Source organism: Mobula hypostoma, chromosome 3 (genome assembly GCF_963921235.1).
Source record: "Mobula hypostoma chromosome 3, sMobHyp1.1, whole genome shotgun sequence".
NCBI classification, from domain to species: domain Eukaryota; kingdom Metazoa; phylum Chordata; class Chondrichthyes; order Myliobatiformes; family Myliobatidae; genus Mobula; species Mobula hypostoma.
This window is the reverse complement of record NC_086099.1, coordinates 104,979,858-105,001,564: the sequence shown is the minus strand read 5'-3', so window position 1 is coordinate 105,001,564 and position 21,707 is coordinate 104,979,858. Positions and strand designations below refer to the sequence as shown.

Here is a 21,707-nt window from a genome sequence, read left to right as displayed (position 1 = left end):
GCTACTATGTTTGGTCAAGCAAGAAATAATATTAAGATTTTGTAACAACGAAGTTCAGTTTCAGTGTCAAATCTAGGTGAGGCAAAATGTCAAATTACAGTTGAATTGAAGTCAAGAGGTAATACATAATATAAAATTATGCCTAAACACACAAAAAAGTAAGAGAAAAGCAAGTAAAGCAGTATTACAATTCACATATTTATTATTTTTAAAAATGTCTAGCATGTGTAAGTTGCAAATCATTATAGTAATAATACATGCCGATGTGACACAAATAGTATCATTATGGGTATAAAAAGCTTGTCAGGATCAGAGGGCAAAATGAATTCTTTGGTACTGGTGACAATATGAGGATTAATGATGACAGAGTGTCTGAATCTAGATAATGATGATCAAAATGACTGGTAGAAAGAAGCAAGCAGACCTTGCTGTGTTTCTGAATAAATTCTCTAACAACCGCAGCAGAGTCACCAGTTGCAGAGGTCATGAATCCTGAACATTTGAAATCAATATTCCCTCATTCACAGCAGGCTGTCATCTTCAATAAAACAAAACATATTAGCTGTTGAAGAATACAAATCATTTCTTTGTAAATTATCCATATCTAGCAGGTAAAGCATTCCAATGCCACTGACACTTGCAGTCAACCGCAGCACGGAACAATAATTGTCTGAGCTCCAGGAATCCTGAAGCTCTCCGATGGAATGTGAAGCTTCAGCTATCTGTCTCTCCATGCACATTTTCCATATGAACCTTGAGGTAGTCGTTTCTTGTGAACTTCTTGTGACAGAGTTGGCATTCTGCCATTGGTCGATTTGGGTTGTGTGTCAGTTTGTGCCTAATCAGCATTTTTTTTAAGCTGAATGATAAATCACAGACCTAAAATAATGAAGACACAAAGTTGTCAATGCAAAAGAACATTTTAGAATACTCTCGTACAAGTTTTGTAAGTTGCTGTTACAAGGGGTTTCTGGACCTTATGCTTCTTATCAAGAAAACTAAATAAAACGACAGCATGGGAGGAGCCTATTCAGCATTCTGCGTCTGGGCTAAAGAAAAGCCAACCTGCTAAACTCCTCTGCATCTGTTCCAAAGACTTACCGATATGATACTTACTGGCCATATTTGAGTGTACTTAAAACAGAAGGAGCATTCCTGACTACACCATACTTCTAGTCAGTGAGTTATTTGTTTCACTGCCTTTTTGTGAAGAAAGTTCTCCTCATTCCTCTTCTAATCAATGCATGATGACTTTATAACTGTTACTTATTGAAAGGATTATGATACGACAACACTTAGACGTTGACATAAGATCTTAACAGGAAGGGAGAGGTCATAACGAGTGTTCAGCTAAACTGCCACCAGGGTGGCTATCACTAAGTTAACTATGAAATTTTCTGTGATAGACCCTATGTTTGAAGAAAGGTATTTTCTTTTGGGTGAAGTGGGTGGGTAGTTTTGACCATTTAGACCTTTGAACTGAGTACTCATTTTTGACAGCACAAAGTCCCAGAAACCAAGGCAAATGGAGTTCACTTCTATCTCTGAATCCCACCATTCCAAGCAAACATTAATCCAAATCTTCCTCACCATTTGAAGCAACACTTTGGAAATGCTGTTGTTATTTGTGTTAGTCCACAGAAAGTCCAATGTCATATATATATTGTGCATGTAAGGAAATTACTCCCCTGTTAAAAATTGGGATAGGTTACTTCACAGGTTTACATCTGCTTCCATGTGCGCAGGCACTGATATTAAGTTCACCTATCTTATGTGCTTGTGTTTATAAACTGATACCAAATATCTACATAGACAATTATTTCTATTTATTTGTTTTATATATATAGTTTAAAAGTATGACAAGTTCCTGGCAAATTTCTCTGAGGGGTTCTTAATGTTGGGGTTTATTTTACATGGTGATAAAAGGTGATTCAGTTGTAGTTAAATAAAACATCACATTTAATAAAAAGATATGTGTTTACCAATATTATCCTTGAGCTGTTATAATAACTCCTTATTAATATCAATAAAGGTAAAACTTCTGGTAATGTTTCAGTAATTAACAATGCAAAAATATTTAAATACATTTAAATATAAATTTGAAAAAAATAGTAATATATTGTATATTAAAAATCCATAGTTCAATGGTACAGCCACACATTAATCTAACCTGACAATTTCAAACAGTAGAAGGATCTTGGGAAGAGAATATTTACACTGAATAAAAATAGCACTAAGCATTTACTACTGATGTGATAAGCTGGTGGGCAAGAGACAGCACTCAAGCCAAACAGAAATGCCTTTTGCTTCACAAACAGGATGCTATTTCGTCTTGGAAATATAGATGTCTAGTTCAACTAACCACAGATTGTAAGCTTGCAAGGAAACAGAAAAAAAAATAGTCTACATGCAAATCAAAACAGTGGAGGGGGTCCAGAATTTATTGGCATCAGAAAAAAGAATTATCAGACAGAAATCCCAGAAGGGAAAAGACGATCATGCTTTAAAAATATAGCATTGAAGTACGCACATGATCAGATACACACTTCAATCAGATGAAGGTGACCCAGTTCTATAGAAAAATGAGGAAGGATTTTCCAAACACACTGACTACAAACCAAGGTTCTTGCAGAATCTTTAAGTTATAAAAAGATGCAAGGAAACTTGTTTAGTTGCTTGGAAGTGTTTGTTAAAAATAAAATAATTTGCATAGTAATAAAGCTATTATGTCACAAAATACCTTTCAGCTTATGAATTACTCTGGTAATATGATCACTGTTGTTTTTGGAGGCAAATGTAGAAGACAATCCGTGTAATGTAAGATGCCAGAAACAGCAAATTAGATTAATAACTTGCTGATCTAATTTAATGTCATTGTCTAAAAAGTAAACATTGTAGTGAGATCAAATGCATTCCCCTCTGTGTGTAATGTCATGGAATCTTCTGCTCTAGTAGAGCATCAATATATTTTTCCTTCCCAAACATTACAACACTTTTTTAATAGTGATACTTTAAATGTGTAACAGGGTGTATCAGAAGATCAGAACGTTTATTACTGCCTGATTGCTAAATCATCCAGTGCACCCATTTGGGCATACAGTATTAGGATTTCTACACTGATAGTTTGGTGTTTGACTCTGTTCAATATCATTTTAAATGTGAGCCTTTGCTGCTCTATGTTACTGCTTACTGTCATAATCATTCATTTTTGTTCCCCAGGTTCCACTCGCCCTCTTAAAATTGTAGGCGGTACAGTAGCATTGCGGTTCGAATAATGCTATTCCAGCACCAGTGGCCCAGTTTCAATTCAACCACATAAGCAGTAGGTATGTTCTCCCAATGACCATGTGGATATCCTCCAGGGTCTCTGCAGCCCCCTCACATTCCAAAGATGTATATGTAATTGGGTTAATTGCTCAAATGGGTTTAGTTGAGTGGCATGGGCCCATTGGACAGGAATGGTTTGTTACCATGCTGATTCTCTAAATAAAACGAAAAAAGAAGGAAAATAAGATTTATTCCATTATGTGCCTTCTGTTTTCATCATACTGAATTCCTTATCATTCAAAAGTATGCTTTATTGTGATCATTCCTGCATTAATAGTCCCCTACTCTTACTTTTTCCATCTACTCCGGTTCATTCCTCATTACAAAATGCAGTAGCAATTTCGCCCGTGTTGGTCCTCTTACACAGTCAGTTTGGAGCAAAAATACTGTAATCACTCAGCAGATTTAGCAACATCTATTGGTAAAGAAATAAGCCAATTTTTCAGGTTAAGCATCCCTGATCAGAACTGGAAAATGAGAAAACGTGTATGATTTAAGTTGATTACCTGAAGTATCGAGTTCAATATTACATCCCAACGGCTGCAAAGTCTCAGCAGCAACGTTGGAGGTGTTTTTAATTCAACTTTGGTGGGTATCTTTGGAGTATGTCAAGAGGTCAGAGGGGAATTAAAGTAACCAGTGATTAGAGATGTTGAATCAACCTTATTGACTGAACAAAGGTCAGTTTTTGTTTTCACTATTGCAGAAGTGGCCACGTGGAGTTCTAACATTTTCCTGTCATTCATTCTTGGGGGTTTTTTTCTGTTTCCATTGATGTCTGCAGAGAGCAAGAATTTCAGGTTGTATGTTGTATACATTCTCTGATATTAACCATTAACATCATGAGCATCGAATACCATTGAACATCATGACCATCAAGTGCTAAACACAGAACTGGAAGAAGGGCAACACCCAGAAGGTCTGTTTGGTTCCCTGGATGGTTGGAATGAAACAGGTAAAAGGGAAAGTGCTGCAAGTTCTACAATTGCATGGGAATTGCCAGTGGAGGGAGAATGGTTGATGGTGATGGAGGAGCTAGTCATCGTCAAGGGAACAACCTCTTCAGGATGCTGAATAAGTTTGGGGAAGATGGCTATGGAAAACCACTGAAAGTGGTGGAATTTTTGGAGGATAATCCTTTAAATACAGAGGCTGGTGGGGTGGAAGGTAAAGACAAGAGTGCCCCTGTTCTTGTTTTGGCTGCACGGAGAAGGGACAAGGACAGCGATGCAGGAAATAGAGCAGATACAGTTATCAACTACTGTAAGGCGGAAGGAATGGGTAAATAAAAGGAAGACAATTTGACAAGACTTTCCATATCACCGATTTCAATTTCCTCCTCCGGTAGTCAACAGTCAGCTCTTTGGGTTTGCTGATGTTGAGTGAGAGATTGTTGATGTGGTACCACTCAGCCAGATTTCCAATCTCCCTCCTATATGCTGATTCATCATCAGCTTTGATTCTGCCAACGACAATCAAGTCACCAGCAAATATGGCACTGGAGCTGTGCTTAGCCTCACTGTCATAAGTATACAGTGAGTAGAACAGAAGGCCAAGTACACAACCTTGTGGTTCACCTACACTGATGGTAATTCTGGACGAGATGTTGCTGCCACTCCACTGAAGTCTGCAAATTAGGAAATCGAGGATCCAGTTGCCAGGAAGGTATTGAGGCCTAGGTTTTGGAGCTTATTGATTCGTTTTGAGGGGATGATAGTAGAAACATAGAAACATGGAAAATAGGTGCAGGAGTAGGCCATTCGGCCCTTCAAGTCTGCACCGCCATTTATTATGATCATGGCTGATCATCCAACTCAGAACCCCGCTCCAGCCTTCCCTCCATACCCTCTGATCCCTGTAGCCACAAGGGCCATATCTAACTCCCTCTTAAATATAGCCAATGAACTGGCCTCAACTGTTTCCTGTGGCAGAGAATTCCACAGATTCACCACTCTCTGTGTGAAGAAGTTTTTCCTAATCTCAGTCCTAAAAGGCTTCCCCTTTATCCTCAAACTGTGACCTCTTGTTCTGGACTTCCCCAACATCGGGAACAATCTTCCTGCATCTAGCCTGTCCAATCCCTTCAGGATTTTATATGTTTCAATCAGATCCCCCCTCAATCTTCTAAATTTCAACGACTACAAGCCCAGTTCATTCAGTCTTTCTTCATACGAAAGTCCTGCCATCCCAGGAATCAATCTGGTGAACCTTCTTTGTACTCCCTCTATGGCAAAGATGTCTTTCCTCAGATTAGGGGACCAAAACTGCACACAATACTCCAGGTGTGGTCTCACCAAGGCCTTGTACAACTGCAGTAGTACCTCCCTGCTCCTGTACTCGAATCCTCTCGCTATAAATGCCAGCATACCATTCGCCTTTTTCACCGCCTGCTGTACCTGCATGCCCACTTTCAATGACTGGTGTATAATGACACCCAGGTCTCGTTGTACCTCCCCTTTTCCTAATCAGCCACCATTCAGATAATAATCTGTTTTCCTATTTTTGCCACCAAAGTGGATAACTTCACATTTATCCACATTAAATTGCATCTGCCATGAATTTGCCCACTCACCCAACCTATCCAAGTCACTCTGCATCCTCTTAGCATCCTCTTCACAGCTAACACTGCCACCCAGCTTCGTGTCATCCGCAAACTTGGAGATGCTGCATTTAATTCCCTCATCCAAGTCATTAATATATATTCTAAACAACTGGGGTCCCAGCACTGAGCCTTGCGGTACCCCACTAGTCACCGCCTGCCATTCTGAAAAGGTCCCGTTTATTCCCACTCTTTGCTTCCTGTCTGCTAACCAATTCTCCATCCACATCAATACCTTACCCCCAATACCGTGTGCTTTAAGTATGCACACTAATCTCCTGTGTGGGACCTTGTCAAAAGCCTTTTGAAAATCCAAATATACCACATCCACTGGTTCTCCCCTATCCACTCTACTAGTTACATCCTCAAAAAATTCTATGAGATTCGTCAGACATGATTTTCCTTTCACAAATCCATGCTGACTTTGTCCGATCATTTCACCGCTTTCCAAATGTGCTGTTATCACATCCTTGATAACTGACTCCAGCAGTTTCCCCACCACCGACATTAGGCTAACCGGTCTATAATTCCCCGGTTTCTCTCTCCCTCCTTTTTTAAAAAGTGTGGTTACATTACCCACCCTCCAATCCTCAGGAACTAGTCCAGAATCTAACGAGTTTTGAAAAATTATCACTAATGCATCCACTATTTCTTGGGCTACTTCCTTAAGCACTCTCGGATGCAAACCATCTGGCCCTGGGGATTTATCTGCCTTCAATCCCTTCAATTTACCTAACACCACTTCCCTACTAACATGTATTTTGCTCAGTTCCTCCATCTCACTGGACCCTCTGTCCCCTACTATTTCTGGAAGATTATTTATGTCCTCCTTAGTGAAGACAGAACCGAAGTAATTATTCAATTGGTCTGCCATGTCCTTGCTCCCCATAATCAATTCACCTGTTTCTGTCTGTAGGGGACCTACATTTGTCTTTACCAGTCTTTTTCTTTTTACATATCTATAAAAGCTTTTAAGTCAGTTTTTATGTTCCCTGCCAGTTTTCTCTCATAATCTTTTTTCCCCTTCCTAATTAAGCCCTTTGTCCTCCTCTGCTGAACTCTGAATTTCTCCCAGTCCTCAGGTGAGCCATTTCCTCTGGCTAATTTGTATGCTTCTTCTTTGGAATTGATACTATCCCTAATTTCTCTTGTCAGCCACGGGTGCACTATCTTCCTTGATTTATTCTTTTGCCAAACTGGGATGAACAATTGTTGTAGTTCATCCATGCAATCTTTAAATGCTTGCCATTGCATATCCACCGTCAATCCTTTAAGTGTCATTTGCCAGTCTGTCTTAGCTAATTCACGTCTCATACCTTCAAAGTATTGAATGCAGAGCTGTAATCAATGAAGAACATCCTGATATGTGCATCTTCACTGTCCAGATGTTTCAGAGTTGAGCGAAGAGCAAATGAAATGGGATCTGCTGTTGACCTGTTGCGCCGGTAGGGAAATTAGAGAAGATCTAAGTTGCTCCTTGGGCAGGAGTTTTTTATGTTTCATCACCAACTTCTCGAAGCACTTAGTGACGGTGGACACAAGTGCTACTGGATGATAGTCATTGAGGCAGGTTATCTTGAGAACATGTATAATTGAAGCCTGCTCGAAGCAGGTAGGTACTTCAGACTGCCGAAGCAAGAGGTTAAAGATACTAGTGAACACTCCGGCCAGTCTTCAGCACTCGACCAGCTATACCGTCTGGGCTAGGATTCACACTCCTGAAGGAGTCAGCCTCAGAGACTGAAATCATGGAGTTGTTGGGGGCTGTGGAACTTTGTGAAGGTGCTGATGGTTTTTTAAGAAATTGTTAACTTGATTGCTTTTGTCTACATCCTACCATACACATTCCCTTTTCTCTCTCCTTCCTTCTCCTACTTTAATATTAAACACTCATGCTTTCTCTCTACCCAGTTTTGAAAAGGGATCCATCAATTGAAATGTCATCTCTGATTCTCTTCATATGGATGTCACTTGATCTGCAAAGTGCTTCCAGCATTTTCTGTTTTTCTATTGGGGTTTCAACAGCGGCAGTTTTTCACTCTTATTAGAAATGTGGTATGCATATAATATAAGAATTCATCCTACTTCTAGCCAATTAATCTTAGAGGGTTTTGAAATCTAGCGCAGTTATTATTCTAATTACTCATTCAATTTCCCTAATGTCTTTGGACATTTTAAACTGGGAGAATTAAATATAGTAGGAAAGTTGGAGAAGAGGCAGGAAATCGAGTATTGCTTTCTTATGAATTCATCTGCATTCTTTTCAACAAATTCCAAACAAGAACAAAGTTATGTAAACAACAAAAGGGGATCCAGAACTGGACAGGCTTATTTTTATCCTGTCACTAAAAATTAAGCATTTTTCATTATACTGTTGAACACTGCTGAAATCAAAATATTATTTAGATTTTGTTCCATATGTGGAGCTGTGCACAATAATTATAATACTCAACCTCTTTTAAGCCTATTATTTTCACCTTTTTTTAAAACAATTTTAGTACACTCTACACATAAGTACCAGTCAGAGATAGCCACAAAGCCTTTCATTTGTAGCACTACAAGTGCTTCGGCTTGTACTAATACTAACCTTGAACCAAGCAATAAGTGATCTGAGAGACAGATTGGTGTGACTAACTTCCTCAAATTGCTTCCACCCATTAGTGTTCAGTTTGATGACTGGTTAAATTATAATGCTGTAAAGGATCAATGTTAGACCGCTGTATTTTTCAGACAGTGCTGTGGTCAAGGCCTTCTACAAACCAGACTGCGTAGGTATGCAACTTTTCAATCTATAAATGTTGAAACTGGCAATGCATCAAATTTCTAGCAACTGTTAAATAAAGATGGTATCTATAATTATCCACATTTGAAAATGGAAGTTGGGGGGTGGGAGTTGGATGTTTTTGGAGTTCTAGCAACTGAAATAAATCAACCGGTCACAAGATGTTCTTCAGCGTCTACCTTCCTTTGATAAAAGGGCTTTCTACACAGTTCAGCTATGGGTCATAAAAAACATGGAAAAATACAACAGCTGCTAAGGATTCCATAGTAAACTGAAGAAATTTGGCAAATGCAATAATTCAGGTTCCTTAAGTTTATGCTTGGAGCAGCCTGCCAAGTTACCTAACTGTTAGAAATCCACACATCTTCTTGGAAAGAGAATGGGAGCGTAACCTGGAATTTCATTCACAGTGCTGTAGGACTTGAATAGGTAAAAAGAACAGATTTCTCAACTTCTAAGAGGTTTGTTAAAAGGATTTTTAGTGCACAGAGGATTTTTTTGGCAAACGAAGGCAGAGAAAAAAGGTTAATGGACAAGGCATTAAAGAAAGTAGTCTGCAGCTTTGCTGTGTTAACAACAAATTCTCAACAAATTTGTTAACAACAAATTGTTAACAACAAATACTACAAGAATTACCATTGCAATTCTCAGGCAATAGGCACTGTACAAAAAGTTGGAATTGCATCACTCGGGTATTCATCAGTTAATGAATAAATGGCAGAATGGATCTTTTTTAGTTCAGTGTGTTTCATATCTTCGGAAACACCTTAAACCACAAAATTTATACAAGGTGATAATCAGACACAGAATCAGGTTTAATACCACCAGCATATGTCATGAAACTTGTTTTGAAGCAGCAGCTCAATGCATTACATAATAATAGAAATACTATACAATAGTGCTATAATACTATAAAATAGTACTATAATACTGTACAATAGTACTATAATACTATAAAATATGTACAAAATTAAATAAGTAGTGAAGACAGAGAGAGAAAAGTAGTGAGGTAATATTCGTGGGCTCAATGTCCATTCAGAAATCTGATGGTAGAGGGGAAGAAGCTGCTTCTGAAATGCTGAATGTATGTCTTCAGGCTCCTGTACCTCCTTCTTGTGGCAACAATGAGAAGAAGGTATGTCCTGGCTGATGGGGGGTCCTTATTGATGGCTGTCATCTGGCTGAGGCATCACCTTTTCAAGGTGCCCTCGCTGCTGGGATGGCTATTGCCCATGACCCAGCTGGCTGAGTTTACAACTTTCTACAGATTTTTCTGACCCTGTGTAGTGCTCCCCCCTCCCCACCTCCAAACCAGACGGTGATACAAGATGTTAGAAAGCTCTCCACGGTACATCTGTAGAAATTTGTGAGCGTCTTGGGTGACTTCTCTAGTCTCCACAAACTCCTACTGTCATGCCTTCTTTGTAATTGCGTCAATATGTTAGGCCCAGGATAAATCTTCAGGAATGTCGACACCCATAAACTTGAAACTGCTTACCCTTTCCACTGCACAATCAAATGAACTTACTGATGTTGAGTGCAAGGTTGTTGTTGTGACTCTACTCAACCAGCTGATCTATCTCGCTCATGTACACCTCCTTATCACCATTTGAAATTCATAGATGCTGTTTGAGCTGTGCCTAGCCACACAGTTGTTTGTGTAGAGAGATTAGAGCAGTGGGCTAAGCCCACATCCTTGAGGTGCACCAGTATTGATTATCCGCAAAGAGGAGATTTTATTTTCGATCCACATACAATATGGTCTCCTGGTGAGGAAGTCAAGGATCCCATTGTAGAGGACGGCCCAGGTTTTCGAAACACAAAATAATCTGCAGATGCTGGGGTCAAAGCAACACTCACAACACGCTGGAGGAACTCAGCAGGTCGGGCAGCAACCAGGGAAAAGATTGGTCGACGTTTCGGGCCAGAACCTTCGTGAGTCCTGACGAAGGGTTCCAGCCCGAAACATCGACCGATCTTTTCCACGGATGCTCCCCGACCTGCTGAGTTCCTCCAGTGTGTTGTGAGTGTTGCTTTGGCCCAGGTTTTGGAGTTTGTTGATGAGAACTGAGGGTATGTTTGTGCTGAATGCTGAGCAGTAATCAATAAACAGCAGCCTGGCGTAGGTACTACTAACCTCAGCATTATAAAAAGAAACAAATTAAAATTTAATGTGAGCATTGAATGTTGACATTTTAAAAGTTCCCTTCATTTCACTGGTGGAATGGAATTTAGTTTAGCTAGGGAAATTTTCAAACTGTTGTGCAGTTCCTCCATTATTTACATTAAACCAAAAAAAACTATTCAGCTTTACAAAGACATTTAATGCCACTCATATTTGAGAAACATTAAATACATTTTCAAGCTGAGAGAGTTACTTTCATAATTTAATCTGCAAATGATATGAAGGTACTAAATTGCAATGTGCATACTGCCATCCAGCAATTTACTCACCTTCAGTGCAAACCAGCAGGAGTAACATGAGATAGTCCAACAATACTACAGATCTTGCCAAAATCATCACTCCTATGGCTCAGTGTATATTCATATCTCTACATGGAAATAATGTGCAACCAACTGGACAGAGTATCAATTCCTACTTGCACACAGGCTTTAAAATGACTCTATTCTGATGCTGAGTTTTCCTTCTTGCCGGTATGAGATAAGAATTGGTGGTTTGCAGTGACCAACCACAATTATGACTGGCTTCTGAACACCTTAAATGGTTCGCTGGTAATTGGAAAACGTCTGACTCAACTGACGTGGTTTGACCGGTTACAGTGTATTCCTGTACAGCAGAAGGACCTTCCTCACTATCACGTTGGAGATGAGTACTAGGGACCGGCGTTGTGGAGTGGTGATGGCGGAGATGAAAGCAGTAGAAGGGAAATCTAGAATAAGTTCCAAATACTAAAAACATGAAGAAAACATTTTATAGAATATAGAAGCCCCACACTCGGACATAGCCAGAGCTAACAAAAATCATTATTTGCCACATTCAAATATTCAAGTTGTATTGAAAAACTTTTCAGGAACTTGAGTACATTCTACAAAAAAAATTAAAATGTATCGAATAATTCAAGTGACTAAACTTACTATGACATGGCTCAGACCTTTTCAGATATTCAGGTAAATTATTCTGTGGTAGGTTAATCAGCTGCTGCAAGTTTTCAGTGGGTAGAAATGTGGGAAGTATAAGTCCCAGGGAAAGTCAGTGGGGAGCGTAGGATTGCACTATAAGCTGCCATTGACTCAATGTATCAAACAGCCTACTTTTCAATCTCGGGAAATATAGAAACATGGATCCTGGCTCCGGGTGTTCAAGCAGATGACCTAATTCAAGTTGGGTGATATCTGCAATTTCTAAATCTCACACTGCACTTCATGAGGAGTTGGACGCCTGTAGGAAATAACCAACTGCAACGATTTGTATGCGTATGGAAAATGATGGTTTCATGGAGAAATGATCTGTTACCAAGATTATACACAAAAGCTCAGCTATTGGGGAGTCTGTACATTTTTCTCAGAAAAATACAAATTTCTTTTCATGTTCAGTACTGTCCAAAAGTCTTAGCCACATACAGTATTTAGAACTAAGATGCCTAAGACTTTTGAACAGTACTGTAGTAATTTCATGTATTGCACAGTACTGCTGCTACCAAAAAAAAACAACTTTCATGACATTTGTGAATGCCGGCCCAGATCAGAGGCGAGAGCTGATTTTGCTCACTCTCTGTGACCTTCACTCCTCTCTCCAGCGTGCTGGAACCTTTTGTTCTTCCATTATTTGGTCAGTTTAAATCCTGGCCCATTTTCTTGTGGGCATACTCAGCAAAGCTGTGGAATAGTAACTATAACAGGATCAATGAAAGATCAACTAGAGTGCAGAAAACGACAAACTATGCAAATGCAAATATAAATAAATTGCAATAAATAATGAGAACATGAGGTAAGGGAATAAAGAGTCCTTAAAGTGAGATTATAGGTTGGGAGGACATTTCAGAGATGGGGCAAGTGAGCGCAGTTATCCACTTTTGTTCAAGAGCCTGATGGCTGAGGGGTAGTAATGTTCATGAATCTGGTGGTGTGAGTCCTGAGGCTGTTGTACCTTCTACCTGATGACAGCAATGAGAAAAGAGCATGATCTCGGTGGTGGGGATCCCTGATGATGGATGCTGTTTTCCTATAACAGCATTTCGTGTAGATGTACTCAATGGTTGGGAGGAATTTACCCATGCTGGACTGGCCAAATCCTTCTGTTCAAAGGCATTGCTGTTTCCATACCAGGTCATGACCAGTTAATATATTCTCCACTACACACCTATAGAAGTTTATCAGAGTTTTAGGTGTCATGCCATATCTCCTCAGACTCCCAAGGAAGTAGAGGCACTGCCATGGTTTCTTTGCAATTGCACTTGCGTGCTGGGTCCAAGACATCTCCTCTGAAATAGTAACACCCAGGAGTTGGGATGTAATGTTGAACTTGTACAAGGCATTGGTAAGGCCAAATTTGGAGTATTGTGTACAGTTCTGGTCACCAAATTATAGGAAAGATGTCAACAAAATAGAGAGAGTACACAGAAGATTTACTAGAATGTTACCTGGGTTTCATCACCTAAGTTACAGAGAAAGGTTGAACAAGTTGGATCTTTATCCTTTGGAACGTAGGAGGTTGAGGGGGGACTTGATAGAGGTGTTTAAAATTATGAGGGGGATAGATAGAGTTGACGTGGATAGGCTTTTTCCATTGAGAGTGGGAGAGATTCAAACAAGGGGACATGAGTTGAGGGTTAAAGGGCAAAAATTTAGGGGTAACATGAGGGGGAACTTCTTTACTCAGAGAGTGGTAGCTGTGTGGAACGAGCTTCCAGCAGAAGTGGTTGAGGCAGGTTCGATGTTGTCATTTAAAGTTAAATTGGATAGCTATATGGACAGGAAAGGAATGGAGGGTTATGGGCTGAGTGCAGGTCGGTGGGACTAGGTGAGAGTAAGCGTTCAGCATGGACTGGAAGGGCCGAGATGGACTGTTTCTGTGCTGTAATTGTTATATGGTATATGGTTAGTATACATGTGTGCCTTAATACTACACAATATTATAAAACACTGAATACATAAAATCCCAAATGCTACAGAATAAAAAGCTGATATATAGCATAATATTAGAACATAGAACAAATAAATGTACAATTTCGGCCCATATGAGGAAACTTTGTACTGTATCAGATTCATTATACCCTTCCTCTCTCAGATGAGTGATTGTTTGTTTAAGTTTGATCCCAATTTACGAAAAAAAAGCACAAAAATTTTCAGTTACTTACATCACACTGGAATGGTTTTTCTCCTGTGTGAGTCCTCATATGTTCATCAAGACCCCTTTTCTGACTAAAAGCTTTGTTGCATTCCGAGCACTGGTAAGGCTTTTCCTGCAAAAAATGAAACAGAATGACAATACACAAAGTGAAAGTGAGCCAATGCAGAAACCTAGCAATTATTTGATTGTAATGTGGTGCTAGATTTGCAGGCTTTATACATCCTCAAAGGGGTTCAGTGATTCATCTGGCGAAAAACCATAACTTGTTTGCAAAAGAGACAATAGCACCTAAGGAAATCAAGTTCAAGATTTCTTATCGTTACCCAACAGTAATTTAATAAAGCCATTAAGGCTGCCATTGAAGGAATTTCTTCAGTTTATACTGGCAGTGTAATACTGGAGATTAGATTAAACCAAAAAAAAGAGATACGTACCTGTTTTACATATGCACTCAATTTACTTTAAATTCCGAAGTCAAAACATGATTATTTTTGGTTTCTCAAATTTACTCATTCTTGTAGGAACAGTAAAATAATGGCTTTCTTGTTGGTGCCACAGATAAACAGAAATATGTAAAGATAAAGGCAAAAGAGTGATAGTACTGGCCACACTCAATCTAGAGACACACTGGTGCCTTTGTTCATTTGTATGTATTTTTTTTCACTTTTTCAAGACTCAACAAAAATCAAGTTGCTAAAAGGGCAGAATTTGTATATTGTTCTGGTAAATTATCTTTTTTAAACTTACTTATTGAGGTACAAGTTATAGAGACTATAGCAGCTGCATAAGATGGCTACAAAATTACAGAAATACCAAAGGATTTTATCAAGATTCTGCAAATGGGAATAGATAGGATATTTAACAATTGGAAATTAAAATCCATCTGTTTGTGATGTTGCGGTGAAGGTTGTTGAAATCATTTAAAATATATATAAGAGCTTTTCTAGTGACTCTCAAAGGTTTAACTGAAAATTCTGATACTGAAGGAATCACTTTCAATTTTCATCTTGAGTGACCTTGTTACAAAAACGGCCTGTTGCGTTTCTTGCATTACAACTGAGACTAGACTTCAAAAATACTTAATTGACTGTGAAAGCTTTGGGACACCCTAAGGTTATGAAAGGCACTGTAGAAAGGCAAGTTATTTATTTGCTTCTGTATCAGTACTCCTTGTGGCCAGGAATGCCATTTAATGCACTTTGCTGTCTCAGAAAATTCCTTGGGTGGCTCTGGTTTGAAATGTTGGCAACAAGACCCTTTAGATAAATGACTGATAGTATAGATGACCTCTCACAGGTCTCATTGATTGAAACAGGTGGAGTTTTTGCTTAATACTGTGAATAACAGCTAACTCAATAACTACCTCCTATGCAGACGAAGGGCAACACTTAAAAACAACTAAGTCAAGCAAGGTCTCAGGAAATTCAGCATTCCCTCTGACAGCTGGGAGAACCGTTCCAGAGGCTCTCAGCTTGAGAAGCTGGGTCAAGGTTCATGAACTCACTATGATGAGCCACTGCAGGACTCATGCTGGGGCCTCACCCTTGCTGTGATTCAGTGCACTCATCATTGGGCAAATAACCCCGTAGTCACCAGGAAAAGGTTTGCTGTTCACATACTGAGCTCTTTCTACTCCCACATCACTGCACAAGAAACCCAAACTTTATTGTGTTATTTTTTGTTTGCTGGCCTTCGTTCTTTAACCATGAAAAGCGAATCTACGAGAGGGAAATAACGATGATTCAGGTTGTTCCTCAGCTTTGGGTAAGTGAGAGGTAAAATAAATAAACCTGGCTTTCTGCTTCTGCGTGTTTTTAACTGATGTCCAGGGAAGCTGAATTTTGAAAACTATGTGTGAGAACAGTGTTAGGCATATCAGTGCTGCCCACTCATTTCTCCATGTCCCAGAACACCCCTGTAATGAATCAAGCCATATTGAACTGTCCACTAAAACACTAAGCTCACAAATGGAAACTTCTGCACAATGCCAGAAGTGGTCAGCAAACTATAAATAGAGATGGAGTCAATGATTATGGAAAGCAAATGTAGACACCCAGTTTTACAAAAAGTGAAATTAAATGAGAATCCCTAAATTAAAACAGTATTTGGCCTTGGCCTAGCATAATATAAAAGAGAGATGAGAGTGGATATAGGATTCAGGTGTCCCCTGCTTTTCGAACGTTCGCTTTACGAAACCTCACTGTTACAAAAGACCTACATTAGTACCCTGCTTTCGCTTTCAGAAGGTGTTTTCACTGTTACGAAAAAAAAATTCAGCGCGCGATAAAAAATCAGCGCACGAAAAAATCAGCGCGCGATAAAAGGCAGCACGCCCCGAGCAGCCGCTCTCCCCCGGATTCGGAACTGCTTTGCTTTAACACGTGCCTGTGAGCAGCCATTTGCAAGATGAGTTCTATGGTATCGGAAAAGCCTGAAAGAGCTCGTAAGGGTGTTCACTTACGGTAAAACTAGACATAATTAAGCGTTTTGATCGTGGTGAAGGAAGTAAGGACAACGTGAGTTTAGCTTGTGGAAGCTGACGAAGATGATGTTGAAGAGGTTTTGGCATCCCATCACCAAGAACTGACAGATGAAGAGCTGATGCAATTGGAAGAAAAAAGGATAACAATCGAAACCAAATGAGTAATGATAAAATACGACATTAATTTTGAAAGGGTACGTCAGTTTAGGGGATATTTGCAGGATGGTTTGAGTCCTTATTAAAGAACTGTGTGATAGAAAAATGCGTGAGGATCAGCAGTCAAGCAAGCTTTCCACATCAACCACAGCAGACGACGAACCTCGACCTTCAACATCAAGGCGGGCAGTCATAGGAGAAGATGAGCTGCCTGCCCTAATGGAAACAGATGACGATGAGATGACACCCCAGTGTCCCACCACCCCAACCCCCAGGCCACGGACAGATACCGATTCGCGGAGAATGCAAAGCTAGCCGGGAAGCACACAGCACATCTTTAAGAAAAAAACCGAAATAAACACGCTAATTAATTAGGTGCCACCGATACGTAGTTGTCGGCCCAGATCAGAGACGACGCAATGAGAAATCAGCACTGATCTGGGCCGACAATTACGGGCGGCACCTAATTAATTAGCATGTTTGTTTCGGCTTTTTTCTTAAAGATGTGCTGTGTACCTCCTGGCTACCGCTGGACCCCTGTGTTCTTCGCGGCAATGTATCGCTCAGCGGCCCGGAGGGTGGGGGCCACTGCACTACCCCAACTCCGACAAGTCTAACACACCATCGTGTGCTCGGCGCTGTCCCAATTCCGGTAAGTGATACCACACTGTACATACATTATTTCTACTTTATATCGGCTGTGTATTTTTACGTGTTATTTGGTATGATTTGGCAGCTTCATAGCTTAAAGGTTACTGGAGAGCGCTTGCACGTGTTTCTGCCGAGAGCGCTTGCGTGAGATTTTCGCTACGGAGAACAGTGCAGTAATGATTGTGGAAAAGTATTTCTACTTTATACAGGCTGTGTATTTATCATATCATTCTTGCTTTTTCTATGTGTTACCGTTATTTTAGGTTTTATGTGTTGTGTGGCATGATTTGGTAGGTTATTTCTGGGTCTGCGAACGCTCACAAAATTTTCCCATATAAATAAATGGTAATTCCTTCTTCGCTTTACGACATTTCAGCTTACGAACCGTTTCATAGGATGGTGGGGGAAACCTGTAGTTGGAAAATGAGGCTAGAGAAATAATCACAGGGGCAAGGTTATGACAGGTGAACTAAATCAGTATTTTGCAGCAGTCTTCACTGTGGAAAATATGAGCAGCGTGCCAGCTGTCGAAGAATGTGAAGGAAGAAAAGTGAGAGTAGTTACCATTACAAGGGAGAAGGTGCTCAAAAAGCTGAAAGATCTAAAGGTACACAAGTCACCCGGACCAGATGACCTGCACCCTAGGGTTCTGAAAGAGGTAACAGTAGAGGCTGTGGAGGTATTAATGATCTTCCAAGAATCATTGGACTCTGGCATGGTTCCGGAGGACTAGAAAATTGCAAATGTCACTCGGTTCCTTAAGAAAGGAGGGAGGCAGCAGAGAGGAATTTAAAGACCAGTTAGCCTGACCTCAGTGGTTGGGAAGATGTTGGAGTCAATTGTTAAGAATGAGGTTATGGAGTACTTGGTGACACAGGACAAGATGGGACAAAGTCAGCATGGCTTCCTGAAGAGAAAGTTTTGCCTGATGAACCTGTTGGAATTTTTTGAGGAGATTAAACGTAGGAGTTAATTCCAGCCATGACCAACCTTTCACTACAGTAGATTTGATTGCCACTACACCATATTCCTTTAAACAGCTCACCCTGCTTTTCTTGGGCACTGATATGATTGATGCCCTTTTAAAGCATGTAGGAACATCCAAGTACAGCAGTGAGAAAGTTGAAAATATCCTTGAAAACTCTTAGCCTATTGGTCAGTACGGACTTTCAGTGTCCAGCCAAGTACATGCCTTGCAAAGATTCACCCACTTGAAGGATGATATGACTTCAGTCTCCAAGCCGGAGTTCAGAGGATCAAGGTGCCGGAGGATTTGCACAGCTATTATGTTATTGTCTTCTTTCAAAGGTAATTAAGCTCACTGGGGAGTGAAGCATCACAGTCACTAATACTGTTAACTTTTGCCTTACAATAGACAATGGTTGTTGTGCATTCATTGTTTCTAACTTCATACAGAAATGTCCTTTCACTTTCATGATGCCTTCTGTAGTCATATCTGGACTTCTTGTAAGGTTCTGAATCATTGTTCTTGCATGCCGCAGGTCCAGCTCTCAGCAGATCCGCTACCTACAACACCACCTATTTCAGGGACATCTACAAACACACTAAACATGCCATGTACATTGACATCCTATTGATATTTAAGTCACCTCGGTGATCTTCAGATCTCAGATCTCATGATCGACTAAAGAACCCGGACCATCAGGCACAGCACATTTAAGGCTCATCACCATGACCGAATGTGTGGCAGGAGAGGGGGATTCCGAGCCAGGCTGAAACACAGAGGGATGAGGACCCCTCTGCCTGGCATCTATCAGCAAATGTGCAGTTGCTGGAGAAGAAAACTGAAGACAGAGTACCTGGCCACATACTAAATACCTCTGCTGAACAAGTGGCTGGTGTGTTCTCTGTGATCTTTAACTTCTCACTTTGGCAGTGTGTGGTACTCACCTGCTTCAAGCAAACTTCAATTATACCAAGAAGAGTGTGATGACCTGTCTCAATAAACATCATCCAGTTGCACTTACATCTACAGAGATGAAGTGTTTTGAGAGTTTGGTGATGAAATATAACAGCTCCTGCCTATGAGGTGACTTAGATCCATTCCAATTTTCCTACTGGGGCAACAGGTCCACAACAGATGCCACCTCATGGGCTCTTCACTCAATCCTGGAACATCTGTCAGCAAGGATGCATGCATCAGGATGCTCCTTATTGACTACAGTTCGGCATTCAATACTATCATCCCCTCAAAACTAATCAATAAACTTCAAGACCTTGGCCTCAATACCTCTTTGTGCAAGTGGATCCTGGATTTCTTCACCTGTACACTTCAGTCAGTTTGGATTGACAACAACATCTCCTCCATGATCTCCATCAACACAGGTCCACCACAGGGCTGTGTGCTTAGCTCGCTGCTCTACTTGCTTTACATCTATGACTGTGTGGTTAAGCACAGCTCCAATGCCATATTCAAGCTTGATGTTGATGTTACTGTTCTGGGTCAAATCAAAGCTGGTGATGAATCAGCATAGAAGAGGGAGATTGAAAATTTGGCTGAGTGGTATCATAACAACAACTTCTCACTCAATGTCAGCAAGACCAAGGAACTGATTATAGACTTCAGCAGAGGGAAACCAGAGGTCCATGAGCCAGTCGTCATCAAAGGATCAGAAGATGAGAGGGTTAGCAACGTTAAATTCCTGGGTGTTACTATTTCAGAGGAGATGTCTTGGACCCAGCACGCAAGTGCAATTGCAAAGAAACCATGGCAGTGCCTCTACTTCCTTGGGAGTCTGAGGAGATATGGCATGACACCTAAAACTCTGATAAACTTCTATAGGTGTGTAGTGGAGAATATATTAACTGGTCACGACCTGGTATGGAAACAGCAATGCCTTTGAACAGAAGGATTTGGCCAGTCGAACATGGGTAAATTCCTCCCAACCATTGAGTACATCTACACGAAATGCTGTTATAGGAAAACAGCATCCATCATCAGGGATCCCCACCGAGATCATGCTCTTTTCTCATTGCTGTCATCAGGTAGAAGGTACAGGAGCCTCAAGACTCACACCACCAGGTTCATGAACATTACTACCCCTCAGCCATCAGGCTCATGAACAAAAGCGGATAACTGCACTCACTTGCCCCATCTCTGAAATGTTTTCCCAACAAATAATCTCACTTTAAGGACTCTTTATTCCCTTATCTCATGTTCTCATTATTTATTGCAATTTATTTATATTTGTATGTGTACAGTTTGTTGTTTTCTGCACTCTAGTTGATCGTTCATTGATCCTGTTATAGTTACTATTCCACAGCTTTGCTGAGTATGCCCACAAGAAAATGGGCCGGGATTTAAACTGACCAAATAATGGAAGAACAAAAGGTTCCAGCACGCTGGAGAGAGGAGTGAAGGTCACAGAGAGTGAGCAAAATCAGCTCTCGCCTCTGATCTGGGCCGGCATTTAAATTATCTAAAGAGCGGATCGTACCACGCACTAGAACCCGGCTACTGCAAAGGGATCCAGGCCTAGACCATGCCGCCCAATCTGCCCAGATTTCGTCGCCCAGCCTGAAGCTGCTCTCAAGCTCTTCAAGTCAGCTCAGCGTCCAGAACAATCCAACCTCACCCACGGGCCAGTTGTACAGGTATCGAATCTCCTCTGCCCAGGCCCCGCCTTCTCCTTTTGGCACTCAGAATGGTCCAACCTCATACCCAGACCAGCTGTACGGGCATCAGAGCTCCATCTAGATGCTGTCCAAGTTGCATGCCATCTTGGACAATGTCTCCCATCCACTACATAATGTACTGGTTGTGCACAGGAGTACATTCAGCCAGAGACTCATTCCACCGAGGTGCAACACAGAGCATCATAGGAAGTCATTCCTGCCTGTGGTCATCAAACTTTACAACGCCTCCCTTGGAGGGTCAGACACCCTGAGCCAATAGGCTGGTCCTGGACTTATTTCTTGGCATAATTTACATATTATTTAATTATTTATAGTTTTATATTGCTATATCTATACTCTATTCTTGGTTGGTGCAATTGCAATGAAACTCAATTTCCCTCGGGATCAATAAAGTATGACTATGACTATGACTATCTGCAATGATCTGAAACATGCCATCTTGGCTCCCCAAACTCACTTCGCTATCACTCGCCCCTTCACTGTTTGCAGTAATAATTAAACAATTTACCTCAGAAAAGGGATTTTTAATAATGTGTTAGTCAAGTTTCTTAGCTTTCTGACCATTAGAAAGCTGTTGCACATGCTTGGTAGTGCCATCTTAACCAGAAATTAGATCACGTGATCTAACCTTCCAGACTAGTCTGCCACAAGGGACCTTATCAATTAATTTGATTAATCAGCATTCCTTCTGCTGCTGAGACAACATTTGGGATGTTTGGGATTATTTTAACCATTATGAGAA

The 21,707-nt window shown here is 40.5% G+C and overlaps 1 protein-coding gene across 4 annotated transcripts in view; it reads right to left on the bottom strand.

Annotated features, from left to right (window-relative positions):
• Positions 1-210: 210 nt before the first annotated feature.
• prdm5 (PR domain containing 5) overlaps positions 211-21,707 on the bottom strand; it is a 331,962-nt gene continuing 310,465 nt past the window's right edge. For 3 of the 4 annotated variants that reach the window (XM_063042227.1, XM_063042228.1, XM_063042230.1), the window contains 2 exons: positions 14,027-14,131; positions 211-879 (listed from right to left, as the gene is read on the bottom strand). In XM_063042227.1, coding sequence (XP_062898297.1) covers positions 715-879; positions 14,027-14,131 — 270 coding nt within the window. In that variant the 3' untranslated portion in view covers positions 211-714. Of the gene's footprint in view, positions 880-4,015; positions 4,106-14,026; positions 14,132-21,707 lie in introns of those variants that run through there. The other variant, XM_063042229.1, reaches the window with a different exon arrangement.